Source organism: Pyrus communis, chromosome 6 (genome assembly GCF_963583255.1).
Source record: "Pyrus communis chromosome 6, drPyrComm1.1, whole genome shotgun sequence".
Taxonomy (NCBI): domain Eukaryota; kingdom Viridiplantae; phylum Streptophyta; class Magnoliopsida; order Rosales; family Rosaceae; genus Pyrus; species Pyrus communis.
This window is the reverse complement of record NC_084808.1, coordinates 26,873,253-26,895,603: the sequence shown is the minus strand read 5'-3', so window position 1 is coordinate 26,895,603 and position 22,351 is coordinate 26,873,253. Positions and strand designations below refer to the sequence as shown.

Sequence of the window (22,351 nt, the reverse complement as noted above, 5' to 3'; positions counted from 1 at the left end):
AATCTCAAAACTAAACATTTACCATGATAAATTCTACACCAAAACAAAAACAAAAGCACCTCTCAATTTCTTCTCAATTATTTGAGTTTCATCTTCTTGTTTGTTTTTGTCGATGTTTCTTTGTTTTTCCCTTAGCGGGTTTTGGCTCTGTCTCCCGGCTTGTATTGTTTACTTTTCTTTATTTAATAAATTCGGAGATAGGGGACGCACGCCCGGGGGGGGGGGGGGGGTGGGGGGATCGTTCTATAAAGGAGTTAGCCTTTTCTCATTGCTCTGAGAGGGAATAAAGTAGTCTACTTGTAGTTGACGGCTAATCTTGGAGTTAGCCTTTTCTACTATTGTAGTCCGACGACCAAAGCTTACGTCGCTCAACTCGCCTAATCCATTATCATCCTTGTTCAAAAAAAAAATTACCAAACAAAATCAAAGCAACAAAAAGGTTCGGTCAGCATTAAGAATTGAAACAAATTCAAAATTGAAAGATGGGGGTTTTTAGGTGGGGGACTACCTGGTTGCAGAGAAGCCTGATTTAGAGAAGCTTCTGCGAACGAGCTAACTTCGTGGCTGGGGTCGAGAGTAGATGACAAGCAATTGAGCAGCTCTTGCTGATCGTCGTCGAAGACAGTATTGAAATTCGCGATCACGTTAGGGTTGTTGCATGGTTACCATAATGATTAAGACTCCGCGATTAATTAAGCAATATTGTCCGGCTTAAAGAATTTCAGATGTCGTTGTTGGCATCGTTGTACTCTAAATAAATCAACTAAAATTTTATTTGTCCTTAAGCTAATTAAGTTGGAATTGTAGCATGCACCGCGAAGGTTCGAAGATTCCATAATCATTGTAAACTGGAACTTGAGATTTCTTTTAAGCTTAATGCCTTTTTGCGTATGTAGCAACAACACTGGCAAGGCCTGAGCTTGAAAACAAAAGTACTGCAATCCATGAATTAAAACTGTACGAAGGTCCCATTTATCAGTGGAGAGTAATGTACTTAAAACGATGACTAGTGTAATACCAAAAACAGTACAAATTGGAGTTTTCGACCCCAAATATGATGATCAAGTGTCTGAAAACCATACTCAATACCAAATTTTTGTCATTCCCATTTGCTCCTAATCTGGTGAGTGTGCTTGAAATCATATGAGAGTATTACTGCTGCGCTTCCAGTCGTAGACATTCTCTTCAGTACAAACCTCTCTACCAACACATAACTACTAAACCTATTCCACCCGACACCACCCGTCCCCCTAAACTCTTCCTCTCTCTCCACCCTCACTTGCCTTTCATCCCCACCAATCCATCCAACTCTTTCTTGCTCCCATTTCATTCTTTCAAAAACTTTCATGCTCATTCCAACACTTGTTTCCCCTCCCACCCCATGAAAACTCTTAAACCACACGAACATATCACCCGCACTCACATTTCTTTCATCCCAAACAGCCTCCTGTCCCCCCACATAAACCACCTCTTTTTGAACAAAAGCATCCACAAACACAGCAGGATTCTTTTTTCCTTCGGCGTTCTCATTAAGGTTGTCGAAAATCCTTTCCCATCTTTGCTCAAGTTTAATTTCGTAGTACAAACAATTTTTCACTTGGTCCTTCAGCTTCACCCCTCCTTCCTTAACAAACATGAAAGGACAATACCACTTACCAACACACACAACTTCAGAGCAGTCATGTGATATTGGAAAATCGAACCCAGGAAGACTAGCTCGTAGCGAAGAGTTGAGTCCCGAGGCTTCACGCAATTGGTAACGATACGGTGTGCTCATTCTCACGTTCCACCCTTTCCTCCTCAAGAAGTAAGGAGGAAAACCATCTGGATCAACAGACTTGGCAAAAAAACGATTTATTTCTCCCTCCCAATGAACTATCTCAATTTGTTGATATATGTCTGACGGATCCAATGGTTTTGGTTCAGCATCTGGTATACTTTTACCTCCGAAACAGCCAATATCCGTATCCTCTTCCCTCGTATTTGTGCATGCTTTCCTGCAAATCAAATGAGTTCCAATATAAATTTTTCCATGTAAAAGTAACACTTAATATGTATGGATGTTTATACATATACATATGTGCGTACCCTTTATGGCGGCCTCCTCGAAGTATGACATGGTATCTATTGGAAGACAAGGGTTGATCAAGCACTGGAATGAAGGCAACATCATCGTTATCTGAGCCATATCCAACGGTTAGATCCATGTTCTGAGGGAAAGGCAAACCTTTAACCTCGTCGTCCTCGCATCCGCAACAGTTTATCTCAATTGAATCGTCGTCATGGAGTACAAGACAGCCAGAATTTGGGCCCTCTGGAGGTGGAAGAGACAGTGACTCGGGAGAACTTTTATACACAGACAGAGGCCTTGTCACATACATCTTTGTGACCAAATTAAAGAAGACAATGTTTAAGAAAAGAAAGACTGGCTCACTTTCAAATTGCTTTGATGAAATTACTTGATTACAAACAATTTTAATTTATAGAATTCAGGAACTCGAACTTCTGAGAACATATTTAAGGAATATTCTTGTGGTATTAACTCCTAGCTAAGGTTCATGTTTAAGGAATATTATCTTGATCGGCCGGGTACGTTGATACAAGCAAAGAGTAGAAAGTGACAATTTTCAGCAAATGCAAGGAAGGCTCGTAGATTTATTTCTCAATCAAAGCTGAAAAAGAAAGTTGAAGTTTCATCATAAAACTAATTGGTAATATATGGAGTAACCTAATCTCTTATAAGTCCATGCAAAGTCCATCCTCCCATCAATGTGGGACTTATTCTCCTCATGTGTGGCGAATTTTCGAGCCTAACACATGAACAACACAACAGGATGACGTGGAGCATATGTGGCATTTTGGCTTTACACGTGAGACAACCTACTTTGATACCATGAAGAAAGTTGAGGTTCTACCCTAAAATCAATTGAGAATGAGTCCCACATTGATGGGAGGAGGGACCTTGCATAGCTTATAAGAGGTTGAGCTACTCTCCATATTGTCAATTGGTTTTACGGTGAAATCTCAACTTTCTTCATGGTAATAGGTTGTCCCATGTGTGAAGCCAAATGGCCACACGCGCTCTACGTCATCCCGTTGTGTTGTCTAAGTGTTTGGCTTGAAATTTTGCTACACGTGTAGGTGTTGAGAATGAATCTCACATTAATGGGAGGAGAGACCTTACATGGACTTATAAGAGGATGGACGGACTACTCCCCCATATTGCTAATTGGTTTTACAGTAGAACCCAACTTTCTTCAACTACATCATTGATCGGATTTAGACACTCAGCAATGAAGATTCGGCTCTGCCTTGGATTCTACGAAGGTCTTATTTGCAACAGCTCGAAGAGAGACGCCATTTCTAAAGCCCTAGTTATGTAGATGAATCTTGCCTTGCCGACTCCCTTTCTCACCTCTCGCAACTCTTTCTTCGCCTCAGTTAATATCTCCTTCAAATTTGGTTTTTCTAGCTTCAGTTTGTTTAACTCCTCCATTGATGTTAGATCCATGGTTTTGGGAGAGAAAAACTGGTTTCAAATTTCTTGATTAGAATTTGGGTAGAGAGACAACGTTGTGACTGAGGAAGACAAAGTGTGTGTGATTTTTTAGAGGGAACAAAACAACCTTTTACATCTTCACTGTCCGATTAATCCACTATTAGCCTACCATTCCGAGTTCAGATTTGCTGTGACCAATTTTTCTCTGCCCACCTCTGCCTATATCTTATTTAGTGTGTCTGGAATACAATGCGGTGCACCACGTGTCATTATACAAGTGATGAGACACTTGTGTTAAAAAATTAACTTAAAAAATAAAACTTATCTCTACTTAATTATGTAATGGCACGTGGTGTACCATGTTTCGTGCAAAATGAAAAATTTCTCCTCATTGTGGCACCATGTTCTTAGTTTTGTGAGAATATGAAAGTAAAAGAGTCTCCCATTGGTGAAAGTATAAATCTTGCAAGGCTTATAAGAGGTTGAGCTACTCCCTATATTCCCAATTGGTTTTATAGTGGAACTCCAACTTTTTTCACGATATTATCACCGTGTATGATTTTTGCTGCCCTTCTACCGCTAATCGGCTGATGGTATTTCAAATGCTGATGAGGATCTGTGATCAAGATTAGTTCTCAAGAAAGTTATTTAGTTCTCAAGATTAGTTCGATTTCAGTTGTCAGGTCAAGTATGTTGAATTCAAGTCTTTGGTGATCTTCTTTCGCTGATGGTATTTCGAATGCTGCTGAGGATCTGTGATCAAGATTAGTTCTCAAGAAAGACTAGTTCGATTTCAGTTGTCAGGTCAAGTATGTTGAATTCAAGGCTAATGCCAGTTGTCAGGTCAAGTATGTTGAATTCAAGGCCAATGCCAGTTTAATGGCATTTGTGAAAGATTACAAGGCCAATGCCATCTTTCTTTGATCTTGTTGAGAGAGATAAGGCCGACGCCATTCTCTTCTTGTCATAAGTGCTAGAATTTGCAAATATAGCTGCTGTATTTTTCTCACTTCAGAAAGGCCAATACAAAACCCTATTTTCCCCTTACGTTTCATCTTCTCCATCGATCTCCTTCTCTGCTCTCTCACTTAAATAAATATTGGTTTGTAAACTGTTTCCTGGTCCAAGTAACTTTCCTTTTTTTTACATTAGCTATAAACCTTAACTTTGATTGTAATTTTTTGGCTAATCAATAAGGTTAATTATTATCTTAATATTATTAGGCTAGTCAATGAAAGTGACTCGGAGGACCTTCTATATACAGACAAAGCCCTTTTACTACCATTGGATTACTACCCTTAACATCCCCCTTCAAGCTCAGGAGTAGTGAAACCAAGACTGAGATTGTGACAGTGAGTTTGAAAAAGCGGAGCAGATAAACCCTTGGTGAAGATATCTGCATGCTGCTCAGTGGATGATACAAATTGAACTTGCAGCTGCTTCTTGACAACTCTTTCGCGAACAAAGTGAATATCAACCTTTAATGTGTTTTGTTCGTTGATGTAGAATTGGATTAAGAGTTAGAGCAATGGCGGACATGTTATCACAAAACAACACTGGGGCAGTAGGAATATCAATACGCAAGAAAGTTAATAGTTGTTTGATCCAATCCAATTCAGCTGTAGTTGCAGCAAGAGCTCGATATTCTGCCTCGGTGGATGATCGTGACACTATTTGTTGCTTCTTAGATGACCAGGAAATAGGGTTGGAACCCAAGAACACAACAAATCCAGTAGCAGAGTGCATGTCGTTAAGGTCTCCAGCCCAATCTGCATCAGAAAATGCCCTTACAGTATCAGAATGAACTGCCAAACCTCCTTGAATATAGCTAATCCCCAAGTTCATAGTCCCTTTAAGGTATCTGAGTATCATCTTGACTGCATTGAAGTGAGACTCCATGGGATTCTGCATGAATTGACACACTTAGTGCACTACAAATGCTATATCGGGCCGAGTGAATGTCAGATACTGTAAAGCACCAACCACACTTCTGTAAAGAGCTGGATTGTTATACGGTTTTCCATCATCAAGAACTAACTGATTATAAGCCAAACAGGGTGTTGCACAAGCCTTGGAATCTAGTATTTCAGTCTTAGTAAGTAGGTCTTTAACATACTTTGCCTGAGAAAGGAATAGCCCATCAGGCTAAGAAATGACCTGAATTCCCAGAAAAAAGTGAAGAGGGCCCAAATCTTTGATATCAAACTCTCTTGTCAAGGCAGATATTACATCATCAATCATAGTTGAAGCATTACCAGTGACAATGATGTCATCTACATAAAGAAGCAATATCACAACAGAGGAACCATTCGTCTTCACAAATAAAGAGGAATCGGCATAAGTTGTATTAAATCCAAGTGAAGGCAGAAAGCTTGTGAACTTATCATTCCAGGCTCTAGGAGCCTGTTTTAAGCCATATAAAGACTTATGAAGCTTGCAGACATACTCAAGGTGTAGAGAATCAATGAAACCCGGAGGTTGAGCCATATACACCTCTTCCTGCAATATACCATGTAAAAAGGCATTCTTTACATCAAGTTGTCTCAAATTCCAACCAAAATGAGCTGTTATTGCTAGCACAAGTCTCACAGTTGTTGGTTTAACAACTGGAGTAAAAGTCTCTCCATAGCCTGTACCTTCCTATCGAACCATCAGCATTCTTCTTAATTTTGAAAACCCATTTGTAACCAACATGATTTTTCTATGCTGGAAGTGGAACTAAACTCCATCTAGACTGAGTATTGAGTGCATCTAATTCTTCTTGCATTGCATCAACCCATACTTTACACTTTAAGGCAGATTTGTATGTTGCAAGTTCAACAGTAGCTAAATCCACTCCTCCATGTTCATGAATTGTAGTAAGTAATGCCTTCTTTTTGAAAATGCCATTCTTTGATCTAGTTTGCATCGGATGCAAATTTAATGGAGGAATTGAGAGCACTACTTGGAGATTCTCATATTGGACCTCAGGAACCACATGGAGTTGAGGAGCTGAAACATGTTCTCTTGCATTAATGGATTGTATTGAAGGTGATGGAGTAGTGTTTATGGATAATGGGGAAGATGGTAATGATAATGATAAGTTAATGTTAGAAGAAGGAACATGCTGTAAAGCTGGAGATCTGGGGGAGACTAACACATTATCAAGGGTAGTGACTGGTGGTTGAAAGACTAGTTTTGGCACATGGGATGTAGGAAGGTCAGATGGCCGTTTTGAGACTAGAACTGAATAGGAAAATTCAGATTCATCAAACAAAACATGTCGAGAAATATACACTTTCTGCTTAGTGGCATCATAACATAAGTACCCCTTGTACTTTGATGCATACCCTAAAAAAAGACACTTTGTTGTTCGAGGTTGCAACTTAGTGGTATTAATAGGTCTTAACAGTGGGTAACAAGAACAACCAAAGACTTTTAGATGGCTAATGTCAGGAAAAGAACTACAAAGCATCTCAAATGGTGACTTTTGGTTCAATGTTTGTGATGGCATTCGATTAATAAGGTACACTGATGTTTGACAAGCAAATGACCAGAAAGGGGCAGGTAAATGGGATGTTTGGAGAAGAGTGATTGTGGTTTCAATAATATGTCAATGTTTACGTCCAGCCAACCCATTTTGCTCTGGGGTATATGGACAAGACAATTGGTGACTAATACCTTTAGTAGTAAGGAATGTTTGTAATTGGTTCCCGACAAATTCTCCCTCTCCATCACTTTGAAGTGTCTTTATGGAAACTGAGAAATGATTAAGAATAAACTGATAGAATGTAGCAAATGTAGAACAAACATCAGCTTTATTAACAAGTGGGAAAATCCAACAAAATTGAGTACATTGATCTATGAAGGTAACATAGTACTTAAGGCCATCTATAGAGAGACATGGAGCCGGACCCCATACATCACTATGAACAATATCAAAAGGGTTAACAGGTTTACATGTGGCTGAGGTAAAGGGTAACTTGCTAATTTTTCCCTCAAGACAATTAGAACACAATGTAGGTGTGGAATCAGCAACACTAGTGATGTTGGACTTCTTAAGCATAAGGGAAACAACATTATTTGAAGGATGACCTAATCTATAGTGCCATAGACTAGAAATTAATTGTTTTCCAAGATATGCAGCAACTGAGAAAGCCTTTGTGGGATGAGAGGGTGGTTTGATGGGAATGGGATACAATCCATTATTGCAGAGGCCCTTGAATAATATTCTCCCTGTGGCTTTGTCCTGAATCCAAAAACACCAAGCATAAAAAATCAGCCAACAATTATTGTTAAGGCAGATTTTATGCACAGAGAGTAAATTCTGAGATATCTTAGGTATAGAAAGAACTGAATTCAATTTTAGAGTATGGAATGGAGTCTGCAATTTGGAAAATCCTCTTTGAGACACTGGCAAACCTTCACCACTTGCAGTTTGAATCATCTCGGATGATGGAAAAGGAGTTGCCAATGACAAATTATTCAAGTCTGCAATCATGTGATTTGTTGCACCTGAGTCTGTGAGCTATACTTGCTGAGATAGGTTGGATTCCACTGGTGAAACAGAAGCATTGACATGCATAACATTCATGCCTCCAGAATTGGAAGTTATGTTTGCATTTTGGAAATGGCAAAACTGTGCACTGTGATTCCTTTTTCCACAGATTTGACACCCTTCAGTAAATGCAGAATCAGTATTTCAAAACCGACATGTATCTGCAAGATGCCCATACTTGCCACAAATTTGACATGGATTGCCAGTATTAGGCAATTGCTGAGTAGGTGAATTACCAAGAATCCCACGCACATGATTTGGGTAAAAAGACCTGTTGTTTCCAATTTTAGGTCCACCTTGGCCATACTGAAATTTCCTTTTGTTCTTGTTTTTGTTATAGAATGGTTTATATTGAGAGCCACCATAGTTATTGCTATAAGAACCTTCAAAATGAGATGCACCAGTATGAGTATAAGAAGAAGATTGATGACCAAAGTTGCCCTTGAAACTTGTCTGAGAACCACCGATATCAGCAGCCATTGCAGTAAGAAATGAAGGGGCAGAAGTACTTTCAATCATTGCTTCTTCAGCAAGTAATTGAGCTCTCAAATCTTTCAGAGATATAACATGTTCTCAGCCTCTGATGATTGATCGAACCGTATTATACTCAGATGGTAAACCAGTAAGAGTAAGAATTACAATATCATCATCATCAAATTTAACCCCAGCCGCAGAAAGATAATCTCTACCCTCCTTGATTCTTTGTAAGTAAAGAGAAATGGAATCATTACCCTTTTTGATATTCTGCAATTCTGATTTCATTTGGAAGATACTTGTTCTTGTAACAGTAAAAAATTGCTCCTTGAGCTGTGTCCAAAGATCTTGTGCACTGGTACTCCCGATGGCACAAGAAATTGCAGGTGATGAAAGGGTTGCAGTAATTAGCTGCATCAAGGCTCGATCGTGCATCTTCCAAATCTTGTAGTCATCAGATTCTTGGGAAGAACCAATTTCATCAGGACAATGTGTGAATCGAGCAGGACAATGTGTGGAACCATCCACGAATCCCATGATTCCATACCCCTCAAGCAAAAGCTCCATCTGAAAATGCCAAACCAAGTAGTTTGTCTCATCAAGCTTGACCGTGACAGATGTTGACACAGTAGAAATGAGAGAGGTAATGGGGGATTGAACAATTTGCAGTTGAGAGGCAGAAACCATTGCTGCAAGAAAACCAAAAACTTGTAGCAAAATGGTAATTGCGAACTTTTGTCGAACAGTTGGCGTGCACGGAAACCAGACGCCAAGAACTATGAGCTATGAGATCTGCAATAATCTCCACAGAAAACAAAGAAAGCAGAAGGCAGCAAGGAGATCAGAAATAGAGAGCGGAAGCAAACCAAGATCGGAAAATCGCACGATTAGCTATACCGACGACGATACCATGTTAACCAAGCTGTGATTACAGGAAGAAGTTCACAGTATTGTTCTAAGAATATGAAGAGAGAGAGAGAGAGAGAGTATTCTTCAACTAATGTTTTTATATTTTCTTACTTACAATCTTACAGCCTCAAGATTATATACTACCTTGTACAAATCTTACTGCCTAAGTCACAACATAACCAACTCTAACTACCTTCTCTACCTTCTTTATCTTTTGACAAGTGTCATCTTTTACTACCATTGGATTACTACCCTTAACATTTTCCCCTTACGTTTCATCTTCTCCATCAATCTCCTTCTCTGCTCTCTCACTTACATAAATATTGGTTTGTAAACTGTTTCCTGGTCCAAGTAACTTTCCTTTTTCTACATTAGCTATAAACCCTAACTTTGATTGTAATTTTTTGGCTAATCAATAAGGTTAATTATTATCTTAATATTATTAGGCTAGTCAATGAAAGCGACTCGGGGGACCTTCTATATACAGACAAAGCCCTTGTAAATCGCATACATTATGTTTTGTGGGGTATTTTTTTTTTTTTTTGGGGGTTGGAAAACCTCGGCGGCACGAGGTAAATACATTATGTTTTGTTGGGGTTTCTTGTTACCAAAGGAATTGAATTGGATGACAGTGATTGACACATACTAGAATTAATAGAAAAGACCATCTCTATCATATGTTCCGTTTAATATTTTGTACAGGCTGGTGGAGATTTTTCCAACTTTATAAACTATTCTTTGAGAATCGGTTTAGGTGGTTTAGCGTGAACTAAAGACTTACAGATGCTCCAGTTAGAAGATGAGATTATAAAACGGAGGCTCAGGACAAAAATGATAGAGGGAAACGTAGGAAGACTTGGAAAGACATTTTAGGAAAAGATATGAAGTACTTGGAACAAACGGAAGATATGGTGCAAAAACGAGCACAATGACATTCTAAGACTCATACATGCGACTCCACTTAGTGAGATAAAGCTTGTGGTGAGAGTTGTTTTTTTGTTATAAACTATTCCTTAATTTTCTAGTGACGGGTCGTGTTTTGGTGTTTGTTTTGTCCTTTCGGATTGTGTCATAGTTACCCGAATGATAAAAGCAATATTGTCACGCTTAAAGAACTTCAGAGTTCAGATGCCCTTTTGCTGAATAAATTAAATAAAATTCAATTTACCCTTAAGCTAATTAAGTCGGAATTTTACCATGTATCTTGAAGGTTCGGAAATTCCACGATCATTGTAGGCTGAAAATTAAGGTTTCGTTTTGAAGACATTTTAATTGGAACACTCATTTTTCATACACTGCTCATGATTCTGTCGAGAGACATTATAAAAGAACAGTACTACAAAAACTTTATGCAAGTCTGCATTATTAGTGAAGAGCAATGTAACTAAAACAACTAGTGTATACCCGAAAACACGACAAATTGGATTTTTTTCGTTCCTAAATATGATGATCAACGTGTCTGAAAACCATGACTTAATACCAAACTTCCCGTCCATTCTTTCCAGTACATGTAGGTGCAGCAACCAAATTTTTGTCATTCCCATTTGCTCTTGATCTGGTGAGTGTGCTTGAAATCATATGCGAGTAGTCCTGCAGCGCTTCCAGTCGTAGACATTCTCTTCAATACAAACCTCTCTACCAGCACATAACAACCAAATCTCTTCCAACGGCCACCACTCGTCCCCCTAAACTCTTCCACTCTCTCCATCCTCACTTGCCTTTCATCCCCACCAACCCACCCAACTCTTTCTTGCTCCCATTTCATTCTTTCAATAACTTTCATGCTCAATCCCACACTTGTTTCCCCTCCCACCCCATCAAAACTCTTAAACCACACAAACATATCACCCCCACCTGCATTTCTTTCATCCCAAACGGCCTCCCTTCCACCCACATAAACCACCTCTCTTTGAACAAAAGCATCCACAAACACAGCAGGATTCCTTTTTCTTTCAGTGTTGTCATTAACGCTGTCGAAAATCTTTTCCCATCTTTGCTCAAGTTTTATTTCATAGTACATAGAATATTTCATTTGGTCCTTCAACTTCACCCCGCCTTCCTTGACAAACATGAAAGGACAATACCACTTTCCAACACACACAACTTCAGAGCAGTCATGTGATAATGGAAAATAGAACCCAGGAAGGCTAGCTCGTAGCGAAGCGTTGAGTCCCGAGGCATCACCCAATTGGTAACGATACTGCGTGCTCATTCTCACGTTCCACCCTTTCCTCCTCAAGAAGTAAGGAGGAAAACCATCTGGATCAACGGACTTGGCAAAAAAACGACTGCTTTCTCTCTCCCTATGAACTATCTCAATTTGTTGATATATGTCTGACGGATCCAATGGTTTTGGTTTAGCATCTGGAATACTTTTACCTCCGCAACAGCCAATATCCGTGTCCTCTTCCCTTGTATTTGTGCATGCTTCCCTGCAAATCAAATCAGTTCCAATATTAATTACTTGACTATAAGAATATGCGTGGATGTGTGTGTGTCTGCGTACCCTTTATGGCGCCCTCTTCGAAGTATGACATGGTATCGATTGGAGGACAAGGGTTGATTAAGCACTGGAATGAAGGCAACCTCTTCGCCATCTGAGCCATATCCAACTGTTAAATCCTTGTTCTGAGGGAAAGGCAAACCTTTAACCTCGTCGTCCTCACATCCGCAACAGTTTATCTCAACTGATTCGTCGTCATGGAGTACAAGATAACCAGAATTTGGACCCTCCGGGGGCGGAAGAGACAGTGACTGAGGAGACCTTCTATACACAGACAGAGGCTTTGTCACATACATTTTTATGACCAAATTAAAGAAGAGTTTAAGAAAAGAAAGACTGGCTCACTTTCAAATTGTGTTGATGAAATTACATGATTACAAAGAGTTTTAATTTATAGGATTCAGGAAGTCAAACTTCTGAGAACGTACTTGGAATATTCTTGTGGTGTTAACTCCCAGGTTCAAGGTTAGCTAATTGGAAAGAGATTCTTTCCGGATCCCTTCTTCCTAATCCACCAAATCAGGGGATTTATGTCGTTGAAATTTAATTTAACGACTGAAGTTATTATAATTTTTAAAGTGGGCTTCTGTTTGCAGCCGTTAGATCATTTTTCAATGATACAGATTCCCTGATTTGATGGATTAAGAGAAAGGGATCCGGAAAGAATCCCTTTCCTAGCTACTTGTACTTCACAAAGAAATTGGTGGTGTATAGAGAACAACACTTTATTTTGGCATTCCATGATGATACAACTTTGTGGATAGAACTTACATAGAACTTTGAATCATTGGAACGAGATGCCACGGTAACGAAAAGTATATAAATGTGTCATGTTATGAAAGTCCTTCTCTTAACTTCAAGTTTGAGTCATAATTATGATCAATTTTCTGATAAATATTGTCTTGCTTGGTCGTGTGTTGATACAAGCAGAGTTAGAAATTGACAATTTGCAGCAAATGCCAGGAAGGTTCGTAGAAAAAGTCTTTCGCATAATGTCTGTCTTCTATTTATGTAGCACCTGCTTGGAAGGTTGCATTAAGTCTTTAATTATGATTCTTGAAAGTGACAAATTATTGTTTTGGCACTTCACCACTTTGTTGAAATTCCGCATTCAAACGGAATGCGGCATGCTCCGGCATGTTGACCAGGTCCCCGCATCGTCGTCATGGAGTACAGGATAATCAGAATTTGGTCCTTCCGGAACGCTAGAGAAAGTAACTAAGGAGACCTTCCATACACAGACAGAGGCTTTGTAACGTACACTTTTGTAAGCAAAGAAGACAACGTTTAGGAAAATAACTATCGGTTCGCCTTCAAATTGGTTTGATGAAATTACTTGATTACGAAGAGGTTTAATTTATAGAAATTCAGGAAGTCAAACTTCTGAAAAGGCACCTATAACCTTTGCACGTTATATCCTTGGTTTATGGTTTAGCCTCTTGTAATTCAGAAAACTGTTTGCTCCTGAGAATTTTTAAGAAGTTAAGTGTATGAAGAGAAACTTATATGATATGGTTACACTGTGGCATCCTATGTTAATATTAATACAACTTCATATGGTAAAAAAATTATACAAAACTTTGTATGATTGACATGAGGTGTCACAATAACACGAAGTATACTTGTGTCGTGAAAATTCGTCTATTAACGTTTAAGGTATTATTATAGTTAATTTGGATTAATTTTAGTTTACTACCCTCAAGTTTCTTAGTTTTCAACATTTAGTACATGAAGTTTTTTTCATCCTAGAGTGGTACCTAAAGTCACAATTTTGAAACAGTTTCATACATCTGTTAAGATTGTTGTTAAGTTAGCCACTAATTGTTGATATGACACCCAAATGAACAATGACTGGATGTTACGTGTCAATATGGAAACCTCATGAATAATAAAAAATTTAGAAAAAATAAACCCAATTCTATATGAACCCTCCCTCTTCTTCTTCGATTCCTTCTCTCTCTGCCCCTTCTCTCCACAACCACCACTTGCTCACTCCTCTCCTAACCCCATTTCTCTCTGCAACGCAACCCAAACACAGACCCAAGGGCCGAACCCCCGTCTACCGATCACGTCCCTGCAGTCCGTGACCCACGCCCTTTCTCTCTGCAACGCAGCCCGAACCCTCTATTTCTGCTGCTCATGATGGCTCTGTTCCTTTTCAAATGGACCCACACCTAATTCCCATTTTTTGAAAAAAAAAAAAAAAAAAAAAAAAAGGAAAAGGAGATCCCTTAGCCAAAAGGGCTATATATATATATATATTTGTGGTTGATTGTTAATTCTTATCCAACATGTGTTACAAATTCACAGTACAAAGTGAAATGCATCCTGTCGAGCTGAAGAAATTCATCCTTTAAACTGAAATGGCAGGAACAAAACGGGTGAAGTGAAACTACTCATGATTCTTTCCTCATCAAAGCAAATGTCGATACGGCTAGGGTGGCAGTGGCATTGTGGCAACGGGCGCTTCAGTTTCCGTCATTCCCATTTGATTCGAATCTGGTGCGTGTGCTTGAATTCATATGTGAGTAGCACTTCCGAGTTTCCATTCGTTGACATTCGTTTCAATATAAACCTCTCTACCAGTACATAACTACCAAATCGCTTCCACCCGCCACCGCCCGTCCCCTCAAACTCTTCCACTCTCTCCACCCTCACTTTCCTTTCACCCCCACCAATCCATCCAACTCTTTCTTGTTCCCATTTCATCCTCTCCACAACTTTCATGCTCAATCCCACTCTTGTTTCTCCTCCCACACCATTGAAATAATTCTTGAACCACATGAACCTGTCTTTACCCACATTTTTTTCAGTCCAAAAAGCCTCCTTTCCGTCAACAAAAACCGCCTCTTTTTGAACGAAAGCATCCACAAACGCAACACCATTATCTTTTCCTTCAGCGTTGTTATAAGCACTATCAAAAATCTTTTCCCATCGTTGCTCAAGTATAATTTCATAGAACATACATTTTTTCATTTGGTCGTTCAAATTCACTCCTCCTTCCTTAACAAACATGAAAGGACAATACCACTTACCAACACCCACAGCTGCAGAGAAATCATACGATAATGGAAAATCGAACTGCGGAAGGCTTGCTCGTATAGAAGAGTTGATTCCTGAGGCTTCACTCAATTGGTAATGATGCGGCCCTCTCATTCTTGCATTCCACCTTTTTCTCCTCAAGAAGAGAGGAGGAAACCCCTCTTGATCAACAGACTTGGCAAAGAAACAATTGCTGCCCTTCTCCGTACGAACTATTTGAACTTGCTGGTTTATGTCGGACGGATCCAACGGTTTTGGCATAGCATCTGGAATAGATTTACCACCGCAACAGCCAGTCTCAACCACGTCTTCTTTTCTTGAATTTGTGCATGCTTCCCTGCAATTTAAACCAATTGCTATATCAATTGTACATGGAAACTTTTCTATGTGACAGAAACACCGCCGCATGAAGTTAAGTACGAAGAACATGCATGGATGTACATATATGTATATGCATACCCCATATGCTTCCTATTGAAGTATCTATTATTATTGGTGGTAGGGTTTGTCTAGTTGTCATTGTTTAGTTGGTGATGGATAACAACTCATTGTCATCTTACTTTCGGCTAGGGTTAGCTGTTTGTTGTTTACTTTAGGCTTATTTAAGAGCAATATTCCCTCATCATGTAAAGCTAGGTATTAGTTTAAGTTAGAGATAGTGGAGGTCAGGTCTTCACTCATGCTTGCTGAGCTGCCATCCCTGTCCGCACCATTCCTCCACTTTCTTTCTTGTATTCCTCTCCTATTTATGGTTGATCTTGTAAACTATTTTACATATGAAATATACATAAAATTGTCCATATGGTATCAGAGCAGTGATTCCTCTTGGACCTGCTTCTGTGTTCTTCCGAAAAAAACCCACCAAATCCAAACCAGTTGAGCCATTATGGCCATACCAGCAGAAAAAACTTCAAAAAACGAAACCATGGATACCAATCCAATTCAACGTTTGAGCTCTGTGCTTCTAAACGAATTCAACTACCTGCCTTGGTCACGAGCTATTTCTCTCGCTCTTGGAGGACGTGGAAAGCTCCCATTCATTCAAAAGGATGACATCATCCCCGAAACAACTGCACCGGATTATGCAGCATGGGTATCCCAAGATCAACTTATCATGTCTTGGCTGTTAAACTTTATGGAACCAAAGATGGCTGAGATTTTCAGCTACTCAGTATCATCTCACCAACTTTGGAATTCCGTACGAGACATGTATGGAGATCTAAACAATGCTGCGCGAGTCTTTCAGCTGAAGAAAGATCTTACGGAATTACAACAGGGAAATCTCTCTTTTGTTCAACATCTTGGCAACTTGAAGGCCAAATGGAATGAATTGGATCTCTACAGACCTCATACCACGGACACAACCATTCTTTTAAAGCGTGCTGAAGAAGACAAAGTGTTCCAGTTGCTTGCCAGCATTGGACCAGATTATGAAGACCTTAGAAGCCATCTCTTAATGACACCTGAACTTCCCACTTTACAGATGGTCTGCAACGTTATTCAACGTGAAGAAGTAAGAAAGAAGGTCATGAACGCAGACATGGTCGTTGGAGAATCAAATTTTAGGCCATCAGAAGCAAGAGCCTTCACCTTCTCCAGACCATACAAGGGAAAACGACCAGACTTAAAGTGTTCTCACTGTGTGAAGATAGGTCGTACAGGTATTGGACACATAAAAGAGAAGTGCTGGATTCTTTATCCTGAACTTAAACCTAAGTTCAATGACGATGGAAGAGCACCAAGAAACCAAATGAAGCCTGCCTACACTCCTAGAGGAAATCTTGTTTGCGACAATGTCTCCAATAATGTGATAAACTCTTCCTCTAGTCTCATTGCTCTCATAAATGAATTCGCTAACTTCTTGCAACAGAAACAAGGAGCAACAAATCATGAAACTCCTTCAGCCATGCTCGGCAAGTTTGCTGGCTTCCTCGAACAATCAAACTCAGTGTCACAAAATGACATGCCAGGTATTATTGCAACTATCTCCACTGCTTTGGATCTTAGTAGTAGTTGTGATTTTTGGATAGTTGACTCAGGAGCTTCAGATCACATGACTAACGATGCATCTTTACTAAATGATTTTCAAAACTTTTCCACTCCTTCTTTTGTCTCCGTAGCTAATGGCACCAAAGTTCGTATAGTAGGCAGAGGGAAACTCAAAATCTTCTCGAGTCAAAAAGAATCCCTTGTCATGCATGTCCCTTCTTTTCCTTTCAAACTATTGTCAGTAGGAAAAATAACACATTTGCTAAATTGTCTTGCAATTTTTTCAACTCACTATGTGATTTTCCAGGACCAAGTTTCGAAGGAAACGATTGGTAAAGGGTTCTTCCTCAATGGACTGTACTATGTCAAATTCTCTTCAAGTTTCCCAAAAAGTTTCTACGTAAACTCAAGCACTGTAAACAAGGAGCAGCTGTGGCACATAAGATTAGCTCACCCTTCTTCACATGTTATGTCTTTTCTTTTTCCTAGTTTCTGTAAAGTGATTCCAGATTGTGAAGTTTGTCAAAAATCTAAGTTCACCAGGTTACCCTTTCCCCACTCTCTCTCTAGAGCTACCAAAGCCTTTGAAATAGTCCATTCTGACATTTGGGGACCTGCCACCTTAGAGTCCTTTGATGGTTACAGATTTTACATATCGTTCATTGATGATTTCTCTAGAATTACTTTTGTGTATTTACTTAAATTCAAGCATGAAGCTTTCCAGTGTTTCAAAAATTTTCATAAATTAATTCAAAATCATTTTAACTCTAAAATTGGCATCTTAAGGTCTGATAATGGGTCTGAGTACACTTCCAAAATCATGACAACTTACTTAAGTGAGCATGTAATTTTGCAACAAACAAGTTGTGTAGGAACGCCACAACAAAATGGCATTTCAGAAAGAAAGAACCGAGATTTGCTTGAAAAAACACGATCACTAATGTTACAAGCAAAAGTTCCAAAGAAGTTCTGGTCTCAAGCTATACAAACCGCTGCATACATCATCAATCGCCTTCCTAGTAGAATCTTGAAGTTCAAATCTCCTTACCAAATTCTCAAGGGGAGAGAAATTGACATAAGTCATCTCCGTGTGTTCGGATGTGTATGCTATGTGCACATTCAAACTATTCACCGAGATAAACTTGATCCAAGGGCTATCAAATGTGCATTCGTAAGTTACTCAACTTCCCAAAAGGGATACAAATGCTACGACTCTAAGACCAGAAAGGTATGTGTATCCAGGGATGTGCGTTTTGATGAAACTCACTCCTTCTTTCAAATGCATGATGATGAACCTCAGGGGGAGCTCTCATATGAAGTGTTTCCTACCCCTCTCTTCCTTGATGATACAAGGCTGTCAACACCGCAAAATGAAGCTGTTGAGATAGAGCCAGCTCCTGAAAGTATGGAAGCAGATAATGAAGAAGTCATTCTCGAAAGGAGAGAGCCTCAACTTGAACAACCTCCTCCTCCACGAAGGAATCCTTCTCGAAACAGACAACCTCCAGCCAGGCTTGATGATTTTGAAATCTACACGCCTAGACATCCTATTGGACAAATGGTTTTTCATAGCAAGAGCTCTCCATCTCATGCTGTCTTTGTGACCAAGTTATCCCAAAATTCTGAGCCTCGATCCTTCGAAGAGGCACACCAATCTCCTGTATGGAGGCAAGCCATGCTTGAAGAACTGAAGGCACTTGATGAAAATCAAACTTGGAGCATTGTTTCTCTGCCAAAAGGTCAACGTGTGGTTGGGGCAAGATGGATTTATAAGACCAAATTTCACTCAGATGGAAACATAGAGCGGCACAAGGCAAGGTTAGTTGCAAGGGCTTCACACAAACCTTCGGAGTAGATTACAAAGAAACCTTTGCCCCTGTGGCAAAGATGAACACAGTTAGAGTGCTTCTTTCGGTGGCTATCAATTCAAACTAGTCTCTACATCAAATGGATGTAAAAAATGTCTTCCTACATGGAGAGTTAGAAGAAGAGGTATACATGCGACTACCACCTGGTCATGAACGAGAGAAGGAACAAGGAATAGCCTGCAAGCTTCACAAGGCTATTTACGGTCTCAAGCAATCTCCAAGGGCTTGGTACTCAAAACTTAGTTCTGTCCTTATGTCATCCGGCTTTAAACGAAGCAATGCAGATTCTTCAATGTTCACTAGGATTGGTACGCATGGAAGATTGGTGGTACTTGTTTATGTTGATGATCTTATTGTCACGGGAGATAATCCAGAAGAAATAACTGCTCTCAAAGCCACATTACATTCAACCTTCAAAATCAAAGATCTTGGCAGACTTCGATACTTTCTTGGAATCGAAATGGATCAATCTCAAACTGGTTTGTTTCTAAATCAACAAAAGTACGTTCTAGATCTTTTAGAAGAAGCAAATATGATGCATTGCAAGCCTGCCAAAACACCACTACCAACAAATTTCAAGGATGAAACCTCAGGCATCCAGCTTGAAAATGCATCGGAGTATCAAAGGTTGGTAGGAAAACTTATCTATTTGACTATAACCCGACCTGACATTGCTTATGCTGTTAGCTTTGTCAGCCAGTTCATGCATTCTCCCTCATCTCATCATTTGCAACTAGTTAAAAGGATCCTTCGATACTTGAAAAGCTCAATATCTACTGGGATTTTCATACAAAACAACGGACACTTCACCATTGAAGGATACACAGACTCTGATTGGGCAGGCAATGTCCTTGATCGCAAATCCACAACTGGTTACTGCACTCTTGTTGGTGGTAACCTCGTTACGTGGAAGAGCAAAAAGCAATCTGTTGTAGCTTGGTCAAGCGCAGAAGCTGAGTACCGTGCAATGGCATCGACTGCATGCGAACTAATTTGGCTAAAGAGGTTGCTACGTGATCTTGAAATCATCTCCTCCAAACCAATTCTTCTTCACTATGACAATCAAGCAGCAATGCATATTGCTGCCAACCCCGTCTTCCATGAACGCACAAAGCACATCGAGGTTGACTGTCATTTCATTCGCAACCAAGTTCAGTCCAAGCTATTACAAACTGTATTTGTTCGTTCCAGTGATCAACTTGCCGATGTGTTCACCAAGCTTCTGCCTTCTGCACAACTTGATCGTCTTCTCTTCAAGCTTGGATCCAGAAGAACTCTCGATCCAGCTTGAGGGGGAGTATTGAAGTATCTATTATTATTGGTGGTAGGGTTTGTCTAGTTGTCATTGTTTAGTTGGTGATGGATAACAACTCCTTGTCATCTTACTTTCGGCTAGGGTTAGCTGTTTGTTGTTTACTTTAGGCTTATTTAAGAGCAATATTCCCTCATCATGTAAAGTAGGGGTGGTTCGGTATGGGATACCATACCGAAACTAGTATCCCGAATCCCAAACCAAAATTTTTCGGGACGGGAATTTGAAGACCAATCCCAAACCAAATTTTCGGGAATCCCAAATTTTGGGAATCCCGAAATATTTTCGGGATTTTGGGACAAATCGGAAATCCCAAATTAAAATATGAAATTATGAATTGTTCTTCAAATATATAATTCAAGAACACATTCATGAACTAAGAATTTCATTTCATTCACACTACCATTTAATTGAACACCGGCATGCCTGACTGTTTTTATCATAGTCAAAATTTAAATTAATTAAACCCTTTTTGCAATATGTTGAGAGACAAAAGAATCAAGCCTTCTGAAATCATCAGCCATGGCAGCAACAATAATAAAATCCACATGAATATCAAACAGAACATGAAAAATATGCAAGGTGTAGGGCATTCCAGGTTGCAGAGCATGAATTAGAAATTACTAGCATCAATTATAAAAGAATAATATATATATATAATTAATATTATATATTTTCGGTTCGGTATGGGATTCCCGAAATATCGAGAAGCCAATCCCGAATCCCATACCGAAATTTTGGGATCGGTTCGGGATAGCATCCCGAAAATTTCGGGAATTTCGGTTTGGGAAATTTTTGGTTTGGGATCGGGATTTTTTTGGTTCGGTTCGGGATTTTTGGGAATTTTTTCCACCCCTAATGTAAAGCTAGGTATTAGTTTAAGTTAGAGATAGTGGAGGTCAGGTCTTCACTCATGCTTGCTGAGCTGCCATCCCCGTCCGCACCATTCCTCCACTTTCTTTCTTGTATTCCTCTCCTATTTATGGTTGATCTTGTAAACTATTTTACATATGAAATATACATAAAATTGTCCATACTTCCCACTCCGAAGTATGACATGGTATCGATTGGAAGACAGGGGCTGATCAAGCACTGGAATGAAGGCAACAACGTCTTCATCCGAGTCATATCCAACACCTATATCGTAGTTCTGAGGGAAAGGCAGGTCTCTGACCACGTCATCAGTGCCAACAGCGCATCCGCAGCATGTTACCTTAACCCGTTCTTCATCATGGAGTACAAGATAACCAGAATTTGGCCCCTCCGGCGGCCATAGAGACAGGGACTGAGGAGACATTCGACACGCAGACAGAGGCTTTGTCAAATACATTAGGCCTTAAGGAAGACTGGCTCACTTTCAATTTGATTTGATATGAAATTTACTTGATTACAAAGAGTTTTAATTTATAGGTAATGAAGTCAACCTTCAGATGCATGCACTTATTCGGTTATTTGATTAGTTAATCTAATTACAAATTAATTAGAAAATAATTCAGAAATTGCTGGTGTAGCTTCGAGTTTAATAAGTCATTATTATAATTCTCTCTTGATCTTATCTTCACTGGGAAGTCAGAAGTTGACAAATTGCAGCACATGCCAGGAACATCTCTCAATTACCCTAAGCTGGAAAAAATCTTTCAGCTTAATATCTGGATTTCTTTTAATTGTTTAATTTGTAGCACCTGCTTGGTAGGGTTCATTGAATCTGCATTTATACTTCTTTACAATGACAAATTGTTACTATGGCAGTTCACCTTCAAGTTCTAGTTGACGAGAAATTTTCAATTTTTCTGTGTGAACGTCACACATGGGACGGTATACCACGTGCATTTATTTTTGAATATTTTAGTATGAGTTCGTAACACATCAAGTTGAAGAAATACATACTTTAGTATATTAATTATATAATAATCAAGATTTTTGTCTGAATAGGAAATAATATTACTTCGAGCGATTAATTACATCCATCAAAAGCACATGACCATATGAAATTTTCAATCACAAACCAAAAAAAGAGCAAAAATCTCATTCCCATTTGCTGCTAATGTGTTGAGTGTGTTTGAAATCAGAAGTTAGCACCGAGCTTCCATCCATTCATTTCAACACAAGCCTCTCTACCAAAACATAGCAACCAAATTTTATCCACTTACCCACCCCTCCAAACTCCTCTAACCTTTTCACTCTCACTTGCCTCTCATTCCCTCCAAACCTTCCAAAC

At 39.4% G+C, this 22,351-nt stretch overlaps 5 protein-coding genes across 5 annotated transcripts; 2 read left to right on the top strand and 3 right to left on the bottom strand.

Moving 5' to 3' along the window:
• Positions 1 to 1,099: 1,099 nt before the first annotated feature.
• On the bottom strand, positions 1,100 to 2,381 carry LOC137736347 (uncharacterized). Its single transcript, XM_068475631.1, has 2 exons — positions 2,089 to 2,381; positions 1,100 to 1,997 (listed from the first exon to the last, which is right to left on the bottom strand). The coding sequence occupies exons 1-2, from the start codon at positions 2,379 to 2,381 to the stop codon at positions 1,100 to 1,102; spliced, it is 1,191 nt and encodes a 396-aa protein (XP_068331732.1).
• An 8,572-nt stretch (positions 2,382 to 10,953) lies between these two features.
• Positions 10,954 to 12,255, bottom strand: LOC137736346 (uncharacterized). Its single transcript, XM_068475629.1, has 2 exons — positions 11,926 to 12,255; positions 10,954 to 11,851 (listed from the first exon to the last, which is right to left on the bottom strand). The coding sequence occupies exons 1-2, from the start codon at positions 12,216 to 12,218 to the stop codon at positions 10,954 to 10,956; spliced, it is 1,191 nt and encodes a 396-aa protein (XP_068331730.1). The 5' UTR covers positions 12,219 to 12,255.
• A 2,145-nt stretch (positions 12,256 to 14,400) lies between these two features.
• Positions 14,401 to 15,428, bottom strand: LOC137736345 (uncharacterized). Its single transcript, XM_068475628.1, has 2 exons — positions 15,424 to 15,428; positions 14,401 to 15,301 (listed from the first exon to the last, which is right to left on the bottom strand). Exons 1-2 carry the CDS (start codon positions 15,426 to 15,428, stop codon positions 14,401 to 14,403), a joined length of 906 nt encoding a protein of 301 aa, XP_068331729.1.
• Positions 15,429 to 15,889: 461 nt separating this feature from the next.
• LOC137736344 (uncharacterized) lies at positions 15,890 to 18,808 on the top strand. The gene is made up of 3 exons (XM_068475627.1): positions 15,890 to 17,098; positions 17,261 to 17,368; positions 18,254 to 18,808. Exons 1-3 carry the CDS (start codon positions 15,890 to 15,892, stop codon positions 18,806 to 18,808), a joined length of 1,872 nt encoding a protein of 623 aa, XP_068331728.1.
• Positions 18,809 to 18,900: 92 nt separating this feature from the next.
• On the top strand, positions 18,901 to 20,112 carry LOC137736342 (uncharacterized mitochondrial protein AtMg00810-like). Its single transcript, XM_068475626.1, has one exon. It carries the CDS (start codon positions 18,901 to 18,903, stop codon positions 20,110 to 20,112), a length of 1,212 nt encoding a protein of 403 aa, XP_068331727.1.
• Positions 20,113 to 22,351: the final 2,239 nt, after the last annotated feature.